The sequence below is a fragment of the Natrix helvetica genome, assembly GCF_964273705.1.
Source record: "Natrix helvetica genome assembly, chromosome: 1".
Classification (NCBI taxonomy): Eukaryota; Metazoa; Chordata; class Lepidosauria; order Squamata; family Natricidae; genus Natrix; species Natrix helvetica.
Genome location: NC_138548.1, coordinates 229957960 through 229979609, shown reverse-complemented (window position 1 = coordinate 229979609; position 21650 = coordinate 229957960). Strand labels below are relative to the sequence as shown.

Sequence of the window (21650 nt, the reverse complement as noted above, 5' to 3'; positions counted from 1 at the left end):
TGGGATGATCCACCATTATAACTAAGAGAAAGAGTTCAAAGGCTCAACTCACGTCCAAATATCAGAATGAATACGCTGCTCAGAATAGCGAAGCTGGCTCAGGCTGCTGAGACCAAAAGGACAACCGTGTGTGCTGAAGCGGAATTGCGGCAAACTGACCGCCACAAGCACAGAAAAGGGCTGTTGATGCGTCACTGCAAATTTCCGGCTGTTTTTTCGGCGTGAAAGCAAAACGGCTCCCAAAATCGCCGCCGCCAGCAAGAACGGCACGAAATTCAAACTCGGCTCCAAAATGATCACTGCTCCTCGCCAGAGACCTTCAGCGATCCTTGTTATCGTGGTGGTAATGTAGCAGCAATGAGAGCGGCGCGGCAGCGGCAAAGCGACGAAACCTCTCTGGGACAGATCATGCTACATTAAGCGGATTGCGCCCACCCCAGCCGGTGCAAGAATGGCGAACCAACTCTCAACCGTGGCCACAAGCGAAACGGAGAGCGGCAGACCTACTCCCATCCGCAACACGAACACAAGTCAAACTGCGCTGCTGCGATCCTCTCCAGACAATAGCTCGCCCGGCCGTGAAAGCCTCAAGGTTTCCAATGAGGTGGAGGCTAACAGCAAACTGCCACCCGCCGAAACAATCAGACAACACGAATTGTGCTTTGCCAATTTCCACAAATAATCAGTCAAACATAGTGAGGAATCTGAAGTTGAAGAAATGAGTTAATTTTGTCTATTATCCTAAAGCAAATTATTTTACGTCTCTTTAGGCTGGACTGAGTTAAAAAACTGAACTATCCCAGTCAGAAGAGGCGCAGTCAACAATTACATAACTCAGTCTCTAGGCTAATGGACAAAGTTAACCCATGCGTGGATTCCCCAAGCAGCGCACAGGAGAATAGAGTAGGAAATCCAATGTTTAGTGTTGTATATTGAACTAGTTGATAACCCGGTGTTGCTCGGGTATTTATTTATAGGGGGGAAACGTCCAGACCAAATATAATTTCTAATGTTGGATTTTCCCCCTTACCAGAGGGAGTACTGTGAAGCCATTACCATGGCAATTCCACTGCGCTGTACAGTAGAATCCATTTTACAGCAGTACAGTAGAAGCCATTTTAAGGCACAACAGGCCATATCTAAACAAAACACCTCCTCCCCCAGGGATGTTAGAGGTGTCTTACCCCCCACAGTATTTGTTTCCAGAGAGTAAGTCATCTGTGTACCAAGTCTGGTTGAAATTGCTCAAGGCGTTCCAAAGTTATGCTGGAACATACACACATACAGCCATTTTTATATATATAGAAGAAGATTGGTAGGTAGGTAGGTAGGTAGGTAGATGTATTCAAATATTAATGATGACACAAATACTTGCAAAAAAACCCAACCACGTTACCATGGTCAGAAAAATAAAAGCCCAATTCATCTAGTGAAGACTGTCGTGGTCTTTTTCACGCAACACACAAACACACTTGATTATGACTCAGCCTTTCAGCCAGACAAATCCAAAAGAGTTGTACCTGCTTCAGTTGTTTCATGAGGGCTTCATTGGACTTCACTCCATCCTCCTTGCGCAATTTCTTGCGGGAATTGACAAGTCGCTCCCCAGCTTTCTGGGATCGCTTTGGCTTCGGTGGGGGGAGTTTCTTTGCTGCGAGGACATCCTGGTGAAGAGAGGCAGGCAGTAGTCCCTTTCTCCCCTCAGCAAACTGGAGTCATTTTATGGAGCTATCAAAGCTCACCCACTCAACCCTCCCTGCCCCAGACGGGCTAAGTGAGTGGCAAGCAAAAGTACCAAGAAGCCCGAGCAGGAGGGACAGAATTATGGGCAGCCCTATTTTACACTGCAGAGGAAGAGAAGGTGTTTTAATGGCCATGATGTGGATGACTGAGAATCTCCATTAGACATTTGAAGCCTGTCAAAAAGGCAGGAGGAGGCCCCCTGCAGCCTCATGTGAGCACTTAGGATTTGCAGAAATTGTACTACCAAATTGGGTCAGGCCCTCCTCCCCCTGCACCTCTCCTTCTCTCAGCCCAACTCACCTCACACGCTTGTTGTTATGGGGAAAACGGGAAGAGGACATTACGTTGGGTTTGTTTGCCGCTTTGAAATTATTTGTAAAAATCGTCAAGGCAGGATATAAATAAATAAGTAAATAAAATGAAAATTTTCCTCCTGGGTTATTTTGGGGTGGGGCAGGGGGGGGGGACTCTGGACATTCTGATTCAAGTCCCTTTTAGTGATTTTATCCCTCTCCCAAGTGGTAGAGAAGCGATGCCCATTAAAAGCTGAGGATGGCCCTACCTCATGCCTCTCTTCTTTTATAAAGGATATCCTTCTCCCAAAAGGAGACCTTTTTCAATCGATTCTTCGTAAAATCCATTCCACAGTGCCAAAAATACCTTCTCTGCCATTGGGTAAATGGGACTGGCTTTCAGATATAGTTTTCAATTTGGGTATTCATTAACCCCCAAGATATCACAGGAGAAGGTGGGCTCAAAAAGCAGGGCTTTCTGCAACTGCAGCCACCACTGTTCCCTTTCCCTTTATGCTTACCTCCCGAACATCTGGCGCCATCTGCAATCGGCCCTCCGTCCCAGCAAATTTGCCGTCCACGTGCCCGTTGACATCGCCCGAGCGCTGAGCCCCCAGCGTGACGTTCTTGGCGCGTAGCAATTTCTGTAGCAAGAGGTGGCCGGCTTCAGTGCGGCTGAGGCTGTTATTGTTAGTGGGCACCGTGCCAGCGGCAACAGCAGCTGCCACAGTGGCTGCTTGCGAGACAGGCTCCCCGTTTGCTTCCCGCTTGACTGGCTGGGGGCCACTCATCAGTGCACACTGGGCTACCTCTTCCCTGGGTTCCTGTTTGATACAAACAAGGAGAGGGTCTCCCAATTGGGGCAAAGCTTTCCCCACAGCCAAGGAAGCCAATTCCCTCGTCTGCCCGTTGACCGCTGCTGGTTCCATGGGCACTTTGGTGGGGGACACTGAGTCTCTGAAGCTCCCGGGGCCAAGAGCCATTTCCTTTGTGTTTGGAGCGAAAAGCGCTGGGTTAGGTGAGAGCAGGGGACTGGGAGTGGTCGGCTGGTGTTTCTGGCTGGGAGCCGGCTGCTGTTCAGGGCTTTTAGCCAGGAGCAATGGGGATGGTCTCTTTGGCTCTGAAGGGCTGAGATGCTGCGGTGGTAGAGAGGACACACCAGCAACGCTCAAGGGAACGGAGGGAGTCTGAGGAGTCGGAAGCCTTGGTGCCCCCTGCTGGTGAGGACTGGTGGCCACCTGCTGGTTCACCGGGACCTTCTGGTGCTCAGCGGATGCAGCAAATCCCTGCTCGGGACGAAACTGGAATACAGCAAGAGGGGGCTGCCTTGGGATCTGCTGTCCCATGGGGCCGGGGAGGGGAAGCTGGGGAGCAGCCGGCCGGCCCTGGTCCAATGACACCTGGGCCTGCCCTGGATAAGGGCTGCCTTGCCGCAACGCTTGGTTCTGCTGCAGCAAATTCTGCTGATGCCGCTGCATGAGCAGAGCTTGCAGCTGCTGCTGCTGCTGAGGAGTGAGGTTCCGGAGCTGTGGGTTTTTAGAGATGACTCCCTGAAGCTGAGCCCGGATCTGACCCATTATAGGGCTGGCCAGGAAGTTTTGGCCTTGGGGCGATGACTGTGGAACCATCATGCTTTGCTGCTGCTGCTGCTGCTGCTGCAATGACATGATCAACCCAGGGTTTTTGGAAGCTCCAGCTGGGCTTTGAAGGCGCTGCTGCTGCTGCTGTTGTGCAAGTTGGCCCGGTAAGCCTTTGGAAGGTTGTTCCAGGTTTTGGCCCACCATCCTCTGCTGTGGAGCCATGGGGTTCTGCCCTTGGCTTTGCTGCTCCATCTGCTGACCAAGCAAATGGGGAGGCTGAGGGGCCTCCCGGTGCTGATGGTGGTGGTGCGGCGGTTGCTGGGGAGACACCTCTTGCTGCAAGATGCTATCCATTGCCGGGTGACTCCGCAACGGCTGCTGCGGATGGCTGCCTTGCTGCTGCAGGTTACTGTTTGGCTGCTGCTGCTGCTGCTGCATCTGCAAGTGCATCGGGCCCAGCAGGCTCTTCTGCTGAGAGTCCAGGTGAAGCTGCTGTGCTTGGCCCAGATCGGCCGGCTGCTGCTTCTGGGGTTCCCCATGCTGCTGGAGCATCAGCTGAGGGGGCTGCTCTTGCAAAGGGGCTCCATGGCCAGGCATCCCTTGCTGGTCGGGGGGATTCATCTGCCCTCCCAGCTCCTGACCTCCTAAATGAGGCCGATGCTGTTGCTGCTGCAGGACTGCACCCTCCTGGGGAAGGACGCTGGAGCCTTCTGGCCCTCCCTGCTGTTCCTTGACAGCCAAGCCCTGCTGCTGCTGCTGCTGCTGCTGCTGCTGTGCTGGCAGGGCTGGCTGCATTCCCTGACTTGAGTGCAGGGGCTGGTTCAGAGACCCCTGCTGCGCAAAGTGCTGGATAGGCTCGGGGGCTATGCCCTGCCCTTGGCTAAGGGCACTTGGTGGAGGGGCTTGGGACAACATTCCTGGCTGCGTGCCCTGCCCCTGGCTGAGGAGGGCCTGGTGCTGGGCTAGGGAATTCTGCTGCTGCTGTTGGCCTAGCAACCTCTGCTGGCCAAGGAGCCCTGCCTGGTGTGGTGTTAGTGGCGGTGGGGGCGGCTGCTGCTGTTGCTGCTGCTGCTGAGGAGACAAAAGAAGCCGGTGCCCCATCATCCCCTGAGTCTGCTGGGCCAGCTGCTGAGGACAACTCAGGGCCCGATGTTGCTGAGGAGTCAACACCATTGGCCTCTGGGCAGCCTGGTGGCTTAACACACCCTGATGCTGCTGCAGCATGGAGTGCCCTAGGATGACTTGCTGCTGCTGCTGCTGTTGGTGCTGCTGCGGAGAGAGTTGCTGGATCACAGCTCCTGGCTGGCTGTTCAGCAGCCCTTGCGGCTTAGGGAGCAGGTTCTGATTTGGCTGCGGGGTTGGTGGGGGTGGCGGTGGCGGCTGACCCATCAAACCTGATTGGACTATTGTGCTTTGTTGTTGCTGTTGCTGCTGCTGCTGCACGGATACCTGTCCCATCAGGTTTTGCTGCTGAAGCTGAAGCTGCTGCTGTTGTTGTTGTTGCTGCTGCTGCTGTTGTTGTACAGACATCTGTCCCATCATGCCTTGCTGCTGCTGCTGCTGCTGCTGCTGCATGGTCATTTGTCCCATGAAGTTCTGCTGCTGCAGCTTCTGAGCCAGCTGCAGCCTATGCTGCTGCAGCTGCCTCTCCTGTAACAGGCGGTTGCCAGGAAAGAAATTGCTGGCGGGGGTGGCCCCGGATGGGGGTGGCAACGGTGACTGTTGCTGACTCATGAACGGTAAGCCCTGTTGCACGGCCATGGGCGCAGCCTGAGGGAGGCGCAGGCCCCCTGCCTGACCAGGCAGGCCTTGTGTCCCCTGCTGGAGGCCGTGAGTAGAAAGCAACTGGCCGGGAAGCTTGTTCATGAGACGAGGGCTCTGGGAGGGGCTGAGGGCCATGACCGTGGAGGATTGTTGCTGGTGCTGCTGCTGCTTGTTGCGGTACTCAGCCATGAGGTTGGTATGTTCCTTCTGTTGTTTTCGGACCTGTGGAGTGGGAAAGAGAACATCAGAAGCAACTCCCCGGCTTATCTCCTTTTCTATTCCCCAGGAGAGGGCAACTCTCTTTGCTCTGAAGGGTCAAGGATAGAACTCTAATCTCCCCACTGAAAATGTACTATCTCCACCTGCTCTTCTGCCTAGCAATTGCCCCAGTTCCCTAGGCAATTCAATTCTCTCCTCCTCGTTTTCATTGGACATCACAATCTGCAACCTGGAATTAAGGAGACACTTCCTAACAGCGAGAACAATTAACCAATGGAACGGCCCGCCTTCAGAAGTTGTAGTGCTCCCATCACTGCAGGTTTTTAAGAAAAGACTGGACAGAAAAGGTATAGGGCAGTGTTGGTGAACCTTTTCGGCATGGAGTGCGCGCCAGGGAGCTGCTCTTCCGGTTTCTAGCATTCCCGTGTGTGCGAAGACCCTCTGGATGGCGCACACATGCATGCTGGAACCCAAAAGAGCAATAGGTGATGGCTGGCGTGCCCAGAGAGATGGCTCTGAATTCCACTTCCGGCATGTGTCGCATAGGTTCGCCATCACTGGTGTAGGGTCTCCTCCTTGAGCAGGGGGTTGGACTAGAACAGTGGTTCTCAACCTGTGGGTCGGGACCCCTTTGGGGGTCGAACGACCCTTTCACAGGGGTTGCCTAAGACCATCGGAAAACACATATTTCTGATGGTCTTAGGAACCGAGACACCAATTTTATGGTTGGGGGTCACCACAACATGTGGAACTGTATTAAAGGGTCGCGGCATTGGGAAGGTTGAGAACCACTGGACTAGAAGATCTCCAAGGTCCCTCCCAACTCTATTCTGATTGACTGATCTTTACCTTAACTTGTTCAAACTCTCATTCGTCTTCCTCTGTTAGCACCCCTCACTCCAGAGGAAACAACAAATCTCTTGTTCTTATAGGTTACTAGTTGTTATTCTTATTTTATTTATTCAGTTTGTGTGTGCCGCCCATCTCGCCCATTCTTACGTTATTTTGGTTCTGTTTCCATAGCTGGTGATTATCTTTGAGGATCTTTCAGCCACAGTTGAAACCGCACCAACAGCTCTCTGTTACTGGGTGAACTAAACTATACATGAATAAATAACCTAGGGCCTGCTAATGTTGTACACGTGTGCACAGAAACGCAGGCACATGTGCCACTTTCTTGGTCAAATCAGGAACCGGGCGTAGAGAGAGCCCCGATACGGGAACATACCTGATCCAGCTGCTTTTGGATCTTGCTCTGTTGCTCAGTTACGAGCTTCAGCTTTTCAGCGTCAGCCTCCGGGAACTCACGGCCGGCCTTTTTAGCCGTCCGCTGCTTGGCACACAGGGCCTTGCGGGACTTGCGGTGCACCCCAATTTGCTCCTCCAGCACCTTCAGCTGCATCTGGAGAAGCTGCTGGGTGTGGAAAAGCCACTCTTCATACTGACGCTGATCAGCCTCATCTGGAGATGGAAACAGAAGAGGAGGATTTGGGTAGCTGGAGAGCCACGCCTGTGAATCATGCCTTGCATAGGAAAAAACAAAAATTGCTAACATCTGCAGCAAGTCAAGACAGAACACTGCAGGAAGCAGCGCAGGCTAGGTACATTTGCTTGCTTGATATTAAAATCTTCAGGGTTTTTCCCCCTCCCCCTTCCTCCGGTTTTTCTGGATTTATTTTTTGTGCTAGGAACTAATATCTCAGGATGAGAAAGAAGGAACACAAAAACGACAAATGTGCTGTATTAGGCGCTGGTGCTGCTGCCTCCATCATATTAACATTGTTATTAATATTAATGTTATTAGTTAAAACGTGGTTTCTGGAATGTCATAATGACCTGGCTTACACAGTACGTTGGATAAAGCCTGACTATCAAACTACAATGGCAGATTTCACACATTACACTAAGCCAGAATTCAGCAAACCACATTATTGCACTGCAATGTGACAGGCTAGTTTCGGTGAAAACACTTCTCCTGTTCAGGCATCTCTGTGGGTAACTAAGGCACCCCAGAAACATCACAAAGTATGAACTGCTCTTAAAAATGCTTATTTGTATTGGCAAACAAACCACTTATTCAATAGAGCTAAAGATGACAAGACATTTCTCTTCCTTTTTTCAGCATGCCAACTAGCATCCAGTAAGTGCTTTACAAAGTTATTGGATCTACCAATTGCATGTAGACTAAAAAAGAAAATATGATTGAATGACAACAGTCATTTTCAGGGTTGTATATTATTTTTCAACAGTCTTCAGCCAGTTTTTAAAAAAATGTTCAGTCTGTTTTTATAGCAACTAGCTGATAACCTGTCGTTGTCAGGGTATTTATTTATAGGGGGGAAAAGTCGGTAATTTCTAATGTTGGATTTTCCACCTTACCACGGGGAGTCCCCTTGTGGAGTACTGTGAAGCCGTTACCATGGCAACTCCACTGCGCTGTACAGTAGAAGCCATTTTACGGCAGTAGAAGCCATTGCACAACAGGCTGTATTGTAACAGAACACACATCCCAAGGAGTGTTAGGGGTGTCTTACTCCCACAGTATTTGTTTCCAGAGAGTAAATCATCTGTGTACCAAGTTTGGTTTTAACGCAACAAACCAATACAAATAAGAATTACGTTGCTAGCCTTTTGTGTCAACCTTCCACACGTTCCTGAACAGAAATATTTATGCAGCACAGAAATTGTACTTGGAACCAGAAAGCAATAGCTATTCCAAATTAAGCAATCCGAAATGATCTCCGCAAATGACTGTATTGTATGTAAGATGAGCCAAGAAGAGACTTTAAAGAAAAGCACTACCCAGAGAACCCAGTCTAGGTGGCCAGCTACTCACTGATGACACCTTGAGCAAAGGTTGGAGGATTCGGACGAGCCTGTGCTGAATCATTGTTGCGCTCCTGCAAGGAAGTTTAAATTATAATAACTATAAGCAGCCTTATCTTTTTAAAAATATTTTACAATAGGCATTTCATTTATGCACAAACTATCTCAAAATGGATTTTTTTTATAAAAAAAACCTCCCCCTCCTATACTTTATTCCTTGAGATAACTTAAAAATAACATAATAAACTTTTATGGTTAAAATCAGTGGTGAAATTCAATTGTACTACTGGTTTGGTGGGCGTGGTTTGGTGGGCGTGGTGTGGTTTGATGAGCGTGGCAGAGACATGATACTGCAAAATCTCCATTCCCATCACACTCTGTGTTCCAAGTGTATGGGGTAGTGGTGAAATTCATTTTTTTTTACTACCGATTCTGTGGGTGTGGCTTGGTGGGCGTGGCAGGGGAAGGATACTGCAAAATCTCCATTCCCTCCCCACTCTGGAGCCAGCCAGAGGTGGTATTTGCCGGTTCTCCAAACTACTCAAAATTTCCACTACCGGTTCTCCAGAACCTGTCAGAACCTGCTGGATTTCACCCCTGGTTGAAATGAATCTCCACCTACTATTCTCTCTGTAGCATCTCTTATTCTCCACTGCCAATTGTCCAGAAACATTCAGCTTGGCAGGGATGAGGGATCAAGCACAGAGTCAGCCTGGACTTGCTGCGCAACAGCAAAAGGGCTATGACCAACCAACCCCCACCCCCACCCCACCCCAATCCCCAAGGTTCCTTGGCAGGGCCTTATGTAATAGCTCCCAGGAGAAGGCTGCCAGGCTTGGGGAAGATTCCTGTATTATAGGCAGAATAAAGTAATTCGCTTGAACTCTGCACATGTGGGTTTGGTTGTTGCACCTGACACCAACTGAATCACCTCAACTCCCCCCAAACCCACCAATAGAAAATCTCACACAGCCTGCCAATCACTGCTCACCTGCCCTCCAGTTACAGGTAAAATGTGATTTGTCACTTCAGATGAAGATGAAGCTCCAGATAACCTCTGAGCCAGCAAGGAGACTTGTTGCCTAGAAGGAGGAAGGATGCAGGACAGAGAGTGATTGGAAGAAACCATATAAATACAATGGATACAGCTAGTATTAGTCTAGGATTGGATGGGCAACATCTGGATCTCCATTAAGCTTTTGGACTGCAATTTCCATCTTCCTTCACTAATGACCACATTGTCTGAGACTGATGGCACTACATAATTCAACAATTTTTGGTAGTGATCTCAATTGTGCCTTTGATTTTGTTATGGAGTATCCTACCTAAAATGTACTTTGCAACCAGAATTAGAAAATGTTTTATGCTTGTTTCCATGCATTTAATTCTGTATATATTTGTCATAAACTTTATCTCACTATAATCCCACTAGGAATTATACATTTACTTCTCATGCCACAAATTTTGTGTGAATATTTTTTTTATTTTGGCTTCTGTTCGATTGTGTTTAGATTCTAAGGCTGTTGTATCAGATGAAGTTTCAATCATAGAAACACTTCAATTTAAAAATGTTAGTTCATGGTAGAATTTTAATACTTCTGTGATAATGTAATAATTTTCCTACTTATATTAGACAGCAAATATTATCTTTTTTTAAAAAAATGTAATCCAACTAATAATCAGATAATTTGGGATGCATGTCAGGTGAATGGAAGGACCTGGATCATTATTTATGCTGCTTGGTGAGGGAAATTTTAAAATCTTCAGTATCAACAAGAATTAAAGAAAGTTTACTTCAGTCAATGCAAAAAAAAAAAAACCCTACCAAACAAACTTTTAATGCTTTTATGTTAGCCAACATGGAGCTAACTGATTTCTATGCTGAGCAGGTTAAACTGCTTTGAGGAGAATTAAAGTTAAATTATTGGGAATCTGCAAACATGCTGGTAAGTTGTTGGCATATCAAGCAAACCAAAAGAGTGAACAAAATATTTGTTTCCAACTGATGCTGGCCTTGGTACACAGGCCCTGTGGAGATGTCTGGGGTGCAGGTGCAACCTCTTGGCCCCAAGGAAGCAAACAAGGTGTGACCTTTTTATTCGATTCATGACCTTCCAGATTGGTGAAAGTTTCCGAGGAGGCACATGCAGTGCTGTGCAGAAGCAGAAGGGACTGCTTTGTCAGGCAGCTGCATGATGTGATTCAGAAGCAGCCGCCATTTCCCAAGTGGTCACATTCAATTTTGATCACTTGGAAAATGGTAGCTGCTTCTGGAAACGTGCCGTGAGGCCACCCAGGTTACACAGCACTGCAGAAAGCTCCAGAGCGCCAAAGATTTTCCGAGTGTGCAATCAGTGACAGAGGGTGAGTGGGAGGAGGCCCAAGCTCTGCAGGGATCTAATGGGGGAGAAAAAAGGCTGTGGAGACCCCACTGATGGTGAGGAAAGGCCTGAGCGCAGGGGTGAAACGCTCTGAAATCTGCTAGTGGTTTGCTTCGTCCGCACATGCGCACCACAGGTGCTAAGAAGGCTTTTCTAAGTCTGCAACAGTAAGTAGAACAGCGGGGGGGGGGAGGAACAGCTGTACCGTGGGGTTTAGATTATATATAATAAAAATCACGGGGCACAGCTGATGAACATAACTTTTTTTTTTAACTTTTTCTTTTTTTTACTACCAGTCTGAAGCAGTAGCATTTCACCCCTGCCTGAGCGGACCCAAGGGGGGGAGAGTAGATGCGGGAACAATGCAACATTTCTGTGGTCAGTTGTAGCGACAAACAACCACGGGAGTGGTGCAACAGCTGTGATTTTGGGACTGAGTCATAAGTAGCTTTTGAGGGGTCTGCCGGAACCGTAACAACCATTAAGCGATTTTGCTTAACAACCATGCAACTGGTTGTTAAGCAAGAACTTCCTTCAAAAGAAAGGACGGGACAAATGGCCTTTTAAAGTTTTTATTATTGTAATGTAAGTATCTCATCAGGAGCCATAATTAGAAAGCCACTGTCTTTGCTTCCAGAACACTCATGTAATATTAATAATGATTATCTCTTCAATAATCCAATGAAAATTAAAGATACTCTGCCATGTAAGCTAGAGTAGCCCTTCTCTACTTACTCTGGAGCACAGACCCCAACATTTCAAGTTCAGTGGGCACCAGACTACTATATTAACTCAGGCAGGAGGGCTGGTTCAAATAATCATTTATCTTTTACTTACAAAGCTTGCTATTTGAATTTAATAATGAAATGAGGAAGAAGCTCAAATTGTATCGAGCAAATGTTGCTATTGTTACATGGGCATCCTGCCTTAAAACCTTCTGCTCCATCAACGGCCCAGTTTTCTGCTTACCTGTTCATGCCCGGAGCAACCCCGATGCTGCCTTGCGCCATGACCTTCTTGATACCCTTTAGAGCTACCATCTTGGCTTTGGCAATGGGATCCATTATGTCCTCAGTAGCAAATTTATCTAGATCTTGACAAGCACATGGGGGACAGGAGGTGGGAGGTGCAAACGAGAGAGAAAAGAGACCAACACATGAGGAGGCTATGCATTGCTGATATCTCAACGTTAAAAGCACTTGTGATCTAATGCATAATTCACTAAAACAAACAGTTAGTTGACCAGAAAAATCACACCTTGCTGAAGACTTGCTGGAAATATTAAACTCTAAATCTCTGCTGCCATTTAATGATCACCTGGATTTCTATTGCTTGCATACAGGAAACTCAAACAAACATCACCACTAATCTACAGCAGCTTCAGGCTTTCTAATATGGGAGTGAATCGAGCTCACCATATGACACCTCCAAACTCACAGAGAACTAATTCTTTAGAGCGAAGATCACATGGTAAAGGTAATTTTTCTAAGTCTTCTCTTCTTCATAGGTATAAATCGCACCTGACTGATATGATATCCTCCCTGTACGCATAGTTACATATAGATATGCCCTATGGAATTTTGATGCGTTTCTCAGATGTGCTACTGCACAGCTCCCGGTTGGCTGAAGCTATTTAAGTCAGTAGATAGAAGTGATAAGATGAAAATAAAGGATAGGTGTGATCTAGGCTGATTCGCTCGTATCACATTGAAAACAGAATGTACACACACACACATACTGTATATTGCACTCTTGGATATTTGTTATTCATGTTAAACTATGTCTTTTTCTTAGCAGATTGAGAAAAGACTGCCTTTGAATTTAGATCAGGTTTGGCATTGAAAATGCCATGGGATTCAATTCTCCAAATATTTCCTTTCCTGTTAGCCCCTTTAATTAGTTAGAATAGCATATTTTAACTTGCAATTAAGGCAGGACTTGCATAATGGCAATTAAGAACTCTACATATCCTGGCCAAAATGAAATAAATAGGCTGATATACAGGGAGTCCTCAAGTTATGAATGTAATTGAGTCTGCCCATTCCATTTGTACCTCGATGATTTGTGGGAGTGAATTCGTACCTTGAATGAGATCACACCCTGCTTTCGTGCATGCATTCGTTAATTTAATGTGTAGGTGAATGCACAGTTCATTAAGTGCACATGAGGTATCTCAGGGTGGGGAAGACCGGGGGGGGGGGAATAGTGATGGAGCAGGCCCCCAAGGCCTCCCCAACTCACTAAGATATCTCATACTTCCTACTCCTTGCCGCGCTGCACTCACTTATCTTGCAAAGATCTGTCTCCTTTCTGCCCACTGTTTCTTTTGCTCTGAGGAAGTGAGAGAGTCAATGGAAGCTCCTGGGCGCGAAAAGTGTTTGCGGTGCCTGTCACCTACTCATCCCCCACCTCCTTTCCACCACCACCGGGACACTTTTCATCCAGATGGAGACCTGACGGAGACTGGATCCTTCATCTGTATGCAACTGTGTGGGGCCTTTGAAAACAGAGGGATTTGCTCCGTATTGAAATGCCCCATAGGCACCTATGAGGCCTTTGAAAATGGATGGATTTGCTTCATTTTGAAATGCCCCAGAGACGCCTATCAGGCCTTTGAAACTGGAGCAAATCCCTCCATTTTGAAACACCCCATAGACACCTATGAGGCCTTTGAAAATGGAGCGATTTGCTCCGTTTCCAAAGGCTTCATAGGGGTCTATGGGGTGTTCCAAAAGAAAGTGAATCCCTCCATTTTAAAAGGTCTCATAGATGTCTATGGGGCATTTCGAAAGGGAGAGAATTCCTCCGTGAAGCAGCTTTCAGTCTCTGTCTCAGCAAAAAGTATCCTGGTGGCGGCGGAAAGGAGTTGGGGAGGAGGAGCAGAAGGCAGGCACCACAAACAGCTTTCGCGCCGAGAATGAATGTTTCTGAGGTCTCTGATCTCGCAAGAGTTCAGGCACCCAGTCACTGCAAAAGAGAGTAAGTGCCTGAACTCGCACGATATTACGACACCCAAAAGCTTCCCTCAACTCTCCTGTCCCTCAAAAGCAAAGTAACCGTGGCAGAGAGGAGACCGATCTTGCAAGGTAAATGAGTCCAGCCCCGGAAGGATGGGAGGGGAAGCAGCTATGGGGAGCGGGGGAATAGGGGGACTGTTGCTGACCTGCAGTCTTTCGTAAGGGTGAACTGCTGTGGTGCTGCAACATTTGTAATTTTGGGACTTGCTCGTAAACACTAGGAGGTGCTTATCTCACAACTTCGAACGGGCGCTGGGTGCTAAATGAACCCTCGCAACCCGGGGATTAGCTGTAATTCCCATCATGTAAGAGAAAGAATGGCAGAATCTGGCAAAAGAGGGATCAGCCTAGAGTCTCTATAGAGTCACAAATGGACCAAATCCAACCCTCTTGAATTCCATTGATCCTTATCTAATGTCAAGTTAGTGCTAACCATTAGCTGAGTAGATGCTTAAGTATAGGTATAATTAGTAATAAAGTTTAACTGGAACTTTGCATGCGGTCCTGATCTTTTACACCTGACACATACCAGTATCAGGGAAGAAACTGTTAGCCAACTGCTGCTGTTGCTGTTGCTGCTGCTGCTGCTGTTGTTGCTGCTGCTGCTGTTGCATCACAATTTGCTGAGGCTTAAGTCCCATCATCTGCTGCTGCTGGACACCTTGCATATTCTTCTGGGCTAAGAGCTGCTGTTGGTTCTGCTGGCTGTGAGCTGCCTGCATGCCATGCTGGGGGGTAAGCAGTTGAGATTGGTTCTGAGGCACTGCCAGGTGTGGTGCTAGCCCTTGGTTTTGCTGGGGGCCAGCCAGACGTTGCTGCTGCTGCTGTTGCATCAGTTGCTGGTTGCCCACCATGCCCTGTGGTCTGGCCACAATGCTCAACTGAAGCTGTTGCTGAGGGCTTACTAGCTGCCCATCATGAGGTTGGGGAGGGGGAGCAGGATGTGCCAATACAGTGTGGGGCTGGAGGTGTTGGGAACCCCCTGGCATTTGGGCAGACATCTGCTGTTTCTTCTGCAGTTCCTTCTTTTCATGCTCCAGCAGATCTTCAATCAGGAGAGGGAGCTCACTGGCCACCAAGGAGCTCTCCATTTTGTCTAGTTCATCAGCTGGAGAATGCTGTTGACTGCTACTCAAACTCAAGGGTCCTCCATCTAGCTCAAACTTTTCCAGGATGGAATTAGTGTTGTTGGGCATTGAGACAGGAATAAGCGATGGGCGAGTTTGGGTGCTGTAGAGGATTTTATCTGATGTGGGAGGGTGATTGTTGCTGTGGAACTGAGTCATGCCAAGTTGCACTCCACCGGGACTCATAAGACTCTGGTTGGTTTTGATGTTGACTCCTAAGGTAGCAATCATTTTCTCTGCTCCTTCAGATTTCACAGGAGGCTTCTCTACAGTGCTAGTGTTAAACTGGCAGGGCGAGGATTTTAAACACCCTTCTTCTATCTTGGGTTTGATATCAGCTGGCAGGCTAGGCATTTTGCTGTCCAGCAGGTCGCTTTGGGCCTTGAAGGTGGCAAGGATGGGGGATGGAGACACCCTTGCCGAAGATGAACAGGGAACCTGAAGAAGACCAAGTCCCTCTTTCACTTTGGGAACATCATCTCTGGGAATTAATGGTGCCTTCTGTTCATCTGGCTTGCCAACACCAGCAGAAGGAGCATCCTTGAGGTAGGGACTTACGGAGGGTTCTTTTTTAAGCCGATCCTCACGTTCAGCCTTTTCGTTGGCAGATTCCACCAACCGCAGATGCTCATTGAAGATATCCTTCTTATCTCCAGTATCCAGCTCTGGGTCTGTATATGCCAGCAAATCAAACTCATCACCATTTAATAGATCATCGAGGTGCGGGTCATTGGTTTCCAGGTTATCCAGGTTGTCAAGGTCATCATCACCCTTGGCAACGTCTGGATCAAGGCTTAAGTTGGCCAAGTCATCGTCATCTTCAACAAGATCCTTGTGAGAATCAAACTCATCATCCAAATCGGGTTCCACAGGGACCTCGCAAGCTAATGGCCTACTGACCAGACCTAGCTGATTCTTGCCAGCGGCTGGGGTAGAATCGATGTTAGTTGAGGTGAGGGGTACATCTTTAGGGACAGATGAAGAGGGTGTTCGAGCTGCGATGTGTCGCACCTCCATGTTGCCGGGGGGCAATATCAACTGGGGAATGGCCTTGGCATGAGAGTGATGATTATTGCTCATCTCTGAATCCTGAAGAGAGGATGAAATAGGGATCTTCTGTGATTGTAGGCCTTGGCTTCCCAGGACAGGGGCCTGCACAGGCATAACAGAAGCTTTCAAAGCCTGATTGGTGCTATCGTTCCCAGGCAGGAAGAATCTGGGTCGAGCCTGCAGATTCTGTTGGATGAAGGGAGGGCCAGCTCCACTTCCTAGCACTCCCTTTGGGATGTGGTGCCGCAACTCAATGAACTGGGCTCCCAGTGGGCCAGAGGAAGTCTGAAATTGTTCACCAGGTCCGGGCAGGCGTGGCGCCAGGCCTCCCAAAGTTTGTCGGCTTAGGTCTTGGGTGGGGGGCTGGGGGAAACGTGAAGAGATCGGGAGACGCATGGATGCTGCTTGTTGTTGTTGTTGTTGTTGCTGCTGCTGCTGCTGCTGCTGTTGCCACATCTGTTGCTGTGTAGGTGGCGTTTGGAAGACACTGCGGGGATAAAACGGCTGGGAAGCTGCTGTCACCGATGGCCTGAAAAAGGAGACATTTTTTAAAAAATGGGTTGGATAACCTAAATGGCTTTCTGGAGTCGGCCCAAACAGCGAGATGGGAAATTTACAAATTTGATAGATGAATATCTTTCATAACTCCCCCTCCCCCCTAGATAATATAATGGTGCCAGTATGAAGAAATCCTCAAAAATAGGGGTCAGTTTCCCTACTAGGTGGCAGTTGCGACTAGTGTCTGTTTCTATCCAGTTTTACTATTCTGCCACCTCTATCCTTTTGTTTGAAACTTTTTTCCCATTTAAATCATTTGTAAACCACAGTTTCCAAGAATTGGGCAGCAATGTAAATTTAATAAACGAGTAATATGAACAGCTTGCTTCTGCTACTCGATATCATTGTTTTAGCACTGAATTTCTGTGGCACAATAGCAATAGCACTTAGACTTATATACCGCTTGGCAGTGCCCTCTGTATGTGGTTTACAGAGTCAGCCTATTGCTCCCAACAATCTGGGTCCTCATCTTATCGACCTCTGAAGGATGGAAGGCTGCGTCAACCTTGAGCCTGATGAGATTTGGACTGCCAAATTGCAGGCAGTTGGTAGTCAGCAGAATTAGCCTGCAGTACTGCATTCAAACCACTGCGCCACTGCGGCTCAATTCTAGGATGCTTTGGGGGGGGGGAGGTGCATAAAAGTAGGTAGAGTGAGTCACAAACAAGCAAGATACCTCCTGTTGGCTAGAAAGTGAGACCTACTGATCAATGATTTGCCTCTTTCCTTCAGTCCATCTTGCTATTGTGACTGGATTGGCTTTTCTACCACCAGCTAGAGTTTTACCTGCCATTGATATCCATGGCAGAGGGTGTTGCCGCTGGAGGTGGCCGGGCCCCTCGGTCCTCCTGTATATAGGATGGCTGTACCATCACACCACTGGGCAGCTTGCTGCCTCCTGGAGCGCTCCCCAGGCTGCCAAGTAGTCCCTTGTCCTACGGAAAGGAAGAATCAATATTCAAAACTATTATTGCTTGACAGAACAGTATGAGTTCTTGGGGTCGTTGTGTCTCTGAGCTTGGTTGTTTTCTTGCCCGCATTTTATTCCCAGCTAGCTAACATCATCATACTAGCAATTTTCAGGCGGCACCTGGACTTTCTTGTTTTTTCTTGCGAAGATGTTTCACTTCTCATCCAAGACGTCTACAGACTTTTAGCACTGTTGATATTACGTTGTTGGTTAATGAAACACAGGCAAGAAAACAACCAAGTTCAGAGAGCACCCACAGTTCAACCCTGAACTACAACTATTGTCTTCCGTTAGTATGAATTCTATATAGAGTAAAACACTTTCCAGAAAGTCATAATGTAATGTCACCTTATAGAGGAGATGGGCGGCATAAAAACTTAATAAATAGAAAATATCGTATTTTTCAGAATATGACGTACCTTTTTCCCTCAAAAAAGAGGCTGAAAATCTAGGTGTGTCTTATACACTGAATACAGCGTTTTTTGCCTCCTGAAACTCCGCCCCCTTCACAAAAATGTCTGTGCATATCCTGTAGAAGGCTTTCAGAGAGCTCCTGGGGGCTGGGGAGGGCAGAAATGAGTGAAAAACGGCCCGTTTGTTGCCCCCCCCCAGCCCCCAGCACTCTATAAGCTTCCTAAAGGCTATCCATGCCCTTTTTGAGACAAAAAAACGGACCTGTTTTCGTGAAAAACGGGCCATTTATTGCTCGTTTTTTGGGGAGGGGCACTCCCCAGGAGCACTTTACAAACCTCCTAAGGGCTATTCATGCACTTTTTTGGGGGGGGGGGGGAACCAACAAGCCTGTTTTTGTGAAAAATGGGCAATTTTGAGGAGGTTTGCAGAGTGCAAAAAAAATTTTTTTTTTTAATTTTCCTCTTCAGAACCTTGCTGCGTCTTATACTCCGGTGCGTCTTATACTCTGAAAAATACGGTAAATAAAATAAATAATGTACAAAGTTTAGTGCACTCAGGGCATCACCCAAGTATATTCATTTGAACATTTATCTCACTAGATTTAACACGATTTAGCATTATAGTTTTAACACTACACGTTTAACCCACCAGGGCGGTATCGATTTTTTTAAAACGCTGGACCCAGCAGCATGTGTAAAAAGTTATGCATATGACAGATAGAGCAGATTTAGACCCTGGTACTGTCTCTGTTCCAGAATGTCAGAAAGAGGATCTCTTTCAGATCTCTGAATGGAATCTGTAGAAGGCATGGAAGAACCTGAGGGCAGGGTGAAAAGGGAGATCAGCCCAGAATCCCTACATAGCTACAAGCGAATTAAGTCCAACCCTCTCTTGGGTGCTGTCGACCCATATCTAACTCTTCCCAGGTGCTGACAACTAGTTGAGATGATGCCTTACCAATACCAGTAAATCGGTTTAATACAGTGTTCCTTCGAACACGGACCCTATCTTTCGTGCCTGACAGAATCCTTTGGGGGATATATCAAAAACTGTATGGAAAGTCAGATTCCACAAGTCACAGTGCAGTTGGATCCAGGTCTCCGTCTGGGGCTACAGTCCCTACCTGTGCCGATGGGTAAGGAGTCATGCTGCGGTTGATCTGCTCAAAGGCTGGTCCGGTGCCCTCAGTGTTCCAGGAGGACTGAACACCGGTGGCTGCGGCTGCTGCGCTCTCTTTTTCTTGCCTCAAGTTGTTCCTCTGGATCTGCTGACGGATAAGCAACTCCCGGAGCCTCTGACGCTAGTAGAGGAGCAAAGGAACAGGGCAGAGAGAGTGATGAGTATCTTGTGCTCAGAAGCCCTTTAAGCAAATCTGCCTTTCTTGCCACCTTCAAGACACACGTAATTCTTTAGTACCCTCCTTCACTTCATTGCTATGCGCTCAGGTAGCTGGACTGGAAAAAGGCCATTAAGGCCTTTCCTGTCTCTCGGTCCATCTGCTCTGGTTCCCATAAAGCTGAAATCCAACTTCCCTGGCCCAATGTAATCCACTCACCTGGCGCTGTTTTTCCATCTCTGACTGGGTAGCGTTGCTGGCAACGGCCCCCTCCTGGCCAGCCGTCAGTTCTTGCAGCTCCCTGCTGGGGGGCCCTATTGCCCCCTCCTCTCTCTTGTCACTTGAAGGCATGCCTCCTCGTGGCAGAAAGGACATGGCACCATCTTGCTGTGAAGGGGGCGGCTGGGGCAGCACCGATGGAGGTCGCAACGGGGAGATCGTATAGGGGTCTGGGGTGTTTTTGCTTGGGACCAGAGGGCTCCCAGCCTGGTGGAAGCCCGGTGAAGAAACGTAGCTTGTGCTTTGAGGTTTGCCAGGAGCAAAATGGCTGTTGACCCCTTGTGAAGGAGAGTTCTTGATGGACTCATTGGGAGGGAAGGTGAACCGCATCTGCGGCTGAGCACTGGGAAAGACACTGGCGCCAGGAGAGCGGATAAACTGAGACTGCTGGTTGGTCTTTGGGTGGGACTCAGAAGGGGGTGGCACCGCTGAGAAATTCCCAACTGCCAGGGTATTGTGGGAGACAGGCATCGGCTTGAAGCCAACGTCTGGCATTTGAGCCCGAGGGGGCTTGTGCAAGGGGGCAAAGGGGTCCCGGGACTGGGGCCGGGAGGGGGGCCGGGAGTAGGGGTCAGGGGACTGAAAGCGAGGAGTGACGGGAGACTGGCAGAAGGCTTCAGTGGAGAGGGGACGGGGAGTGAGAGGGGACTGGGAGCTTGACTGAGACTGTGGGCTGGCAGGTATGCGTGAGAAGGGGTCCGAAGGCAACGAGCGGGGAGGCAAAACGCAGCAGGGTTCTGGGGGTTGGGGCTGAGGCCTTGGGGTCAGTGGGGGCTGGGCATAGGGATCTGGGTAAGGCGACTGCCTGTAGAGATCAGCCTGGCTGGGTGGGGAAGCAGCCAGAGGGTGGGAATCTGGAGGACGATGCCCTAAACCTGGGCTTTGTGGCTCCACCTGAGACTGGCGTGGGGTGAGCGGGGCTTTAAAAACGTCCGGGGCCTTCATTTCATTGGAGGGGACAGCACTAGAAGGGGAGTTGCTATAGCTGCAGCTGTAACTAGGAGAGCCGATCCCTCGACCGGAATCTTCCTTCTTGATATCCAACCCCTTTTTTTGCTGCTCCCCAAAGGGTGGGGGGGAAAGCAGAAGCGCAGCTCGCTGAGGGCTTCCAGGCACAGTCAAGTTTTCCAAGGATCCAGTGGGGCAGCGTGGCTTAAGGAAAGGGTCCGGCGTGGAGGGCTGATGCCTTGGGGTTCCAGGCGGGGTGGGCTGCAACTCTCCAGCTTGCGGGGATGGACGAAGGTTTGGTAGGAGCGGAGATTGTCCAGAGGAGGCAGAAGAGGAAGAGACAAAGTCGCTAGGCACTGTAGGACTCTGGCCCACCAAGGAGGGGGAAGGAAAACCTGGATCTGGTGGGGGGCAAGCAGAGGCCATGCCGTAGGGCTCGTGCAAAGGCACTTGCACTGGGGGCTGGGCACTGGTGGCAGAAGAGGGAAGCTTAAGGAAGAGCTCACTGGGCGACTCAATACCCGGCCCACTTGGCAGAGCTGCAGCGTGATTAATGTAGAGGGCCTGTCCCGAGGCTGAAGCAGCAGAGGAAGAAGGTGGCAACGGCTGAGGGGCACCAGGCAGCACCCCCGGCTGAGATGGTATGCGCAGATGAAGCATGGGGCGGTCAGGTCTTCGCAGCACCTCCACTTTGGTTTGTTTGCTGATCTGGCTCTCAGCTTGCTGTGGAAAAAGGAGAAGAAAGTGCCCCGGGGGGACAAAGGCATCGTCAATGCAGGAAGAGCAGACGCAAAGGCAAAATACGAAGAGTTTAAATGGACATGGAAAGCCAGATATTCCTGGGGAGGCAGGAGAAGAAGAGTATTGAAGTCACCCTTGAAAAACCCCGAGGCGCTATCAATGGTCTCTGTTCTGCCTCCCTCTAAATTTGATTAATGTGTACTGAAAAATTCCATTTCCCCCAAAATAAGACAGGGTCTTATTTTCTTTTGACCCTGAAATAAGTGCTTGGCCTTTTTTTCGGGGAGGTCTTTTTATTTTTGAGGTGCAGGAGGCAGCGAGCATTGTTACCTCATGGCTGCTGCGGTGTTGCAATATTTTCAGGGAGGGCTTCTTTTTAGAGGGGGGCTTATTTTAGCACATGT

General features: G+C 48.7%; 1 protein-coding gene across 11 annotated transcripts in view; it reads right to left on the bottom strand.

The window, feature by feature from the left end:
- The window catches only part of KMT2D (lysine methyltransferase 2D), a 128598-nt gene that overhangs the window by 37127 nt on the left and 69821 nt on the right, over positions 1–21650 (bottom strand). For all 11 annotated transcript variants that reach the window (XM_081939640.1, XM_081939641.1, XM_081939637.1 and 8 more), the window contains 10 exons: positions 19498–21228; positions 19066–19242; positions 17345–17493; positions 14353–16529; positions 11776–11899; positions 9417–9507; positions 8436–8499; positions 6828–7060; positions 2558–5602; positions 1521–1664 (listed from right to left, as the gene is read on the bottom strand). In XM_081939640.1, coding sequence (XP_081795766.1) covers positions 1521–1664; positions 2558–5602; positions 6828–7060; positions 8436–8499; positions 9417–9507; positions 11776–11899; positions 14353–16529; positions 17345–17493; positions 19066–19242; positions 19498–21228 — 7935 coding nt within the window. The remainder of the gene's footprint in view (positions 1–1520; positions 1665–2557; positions 5603–6827; positions 7061–8435; positions 8500–9416; positions 9508–11775; positions 11900–14352; positions 16530–17344; positions 17494–19065; positions 19243–19497; positions 21229–21650) is intronic.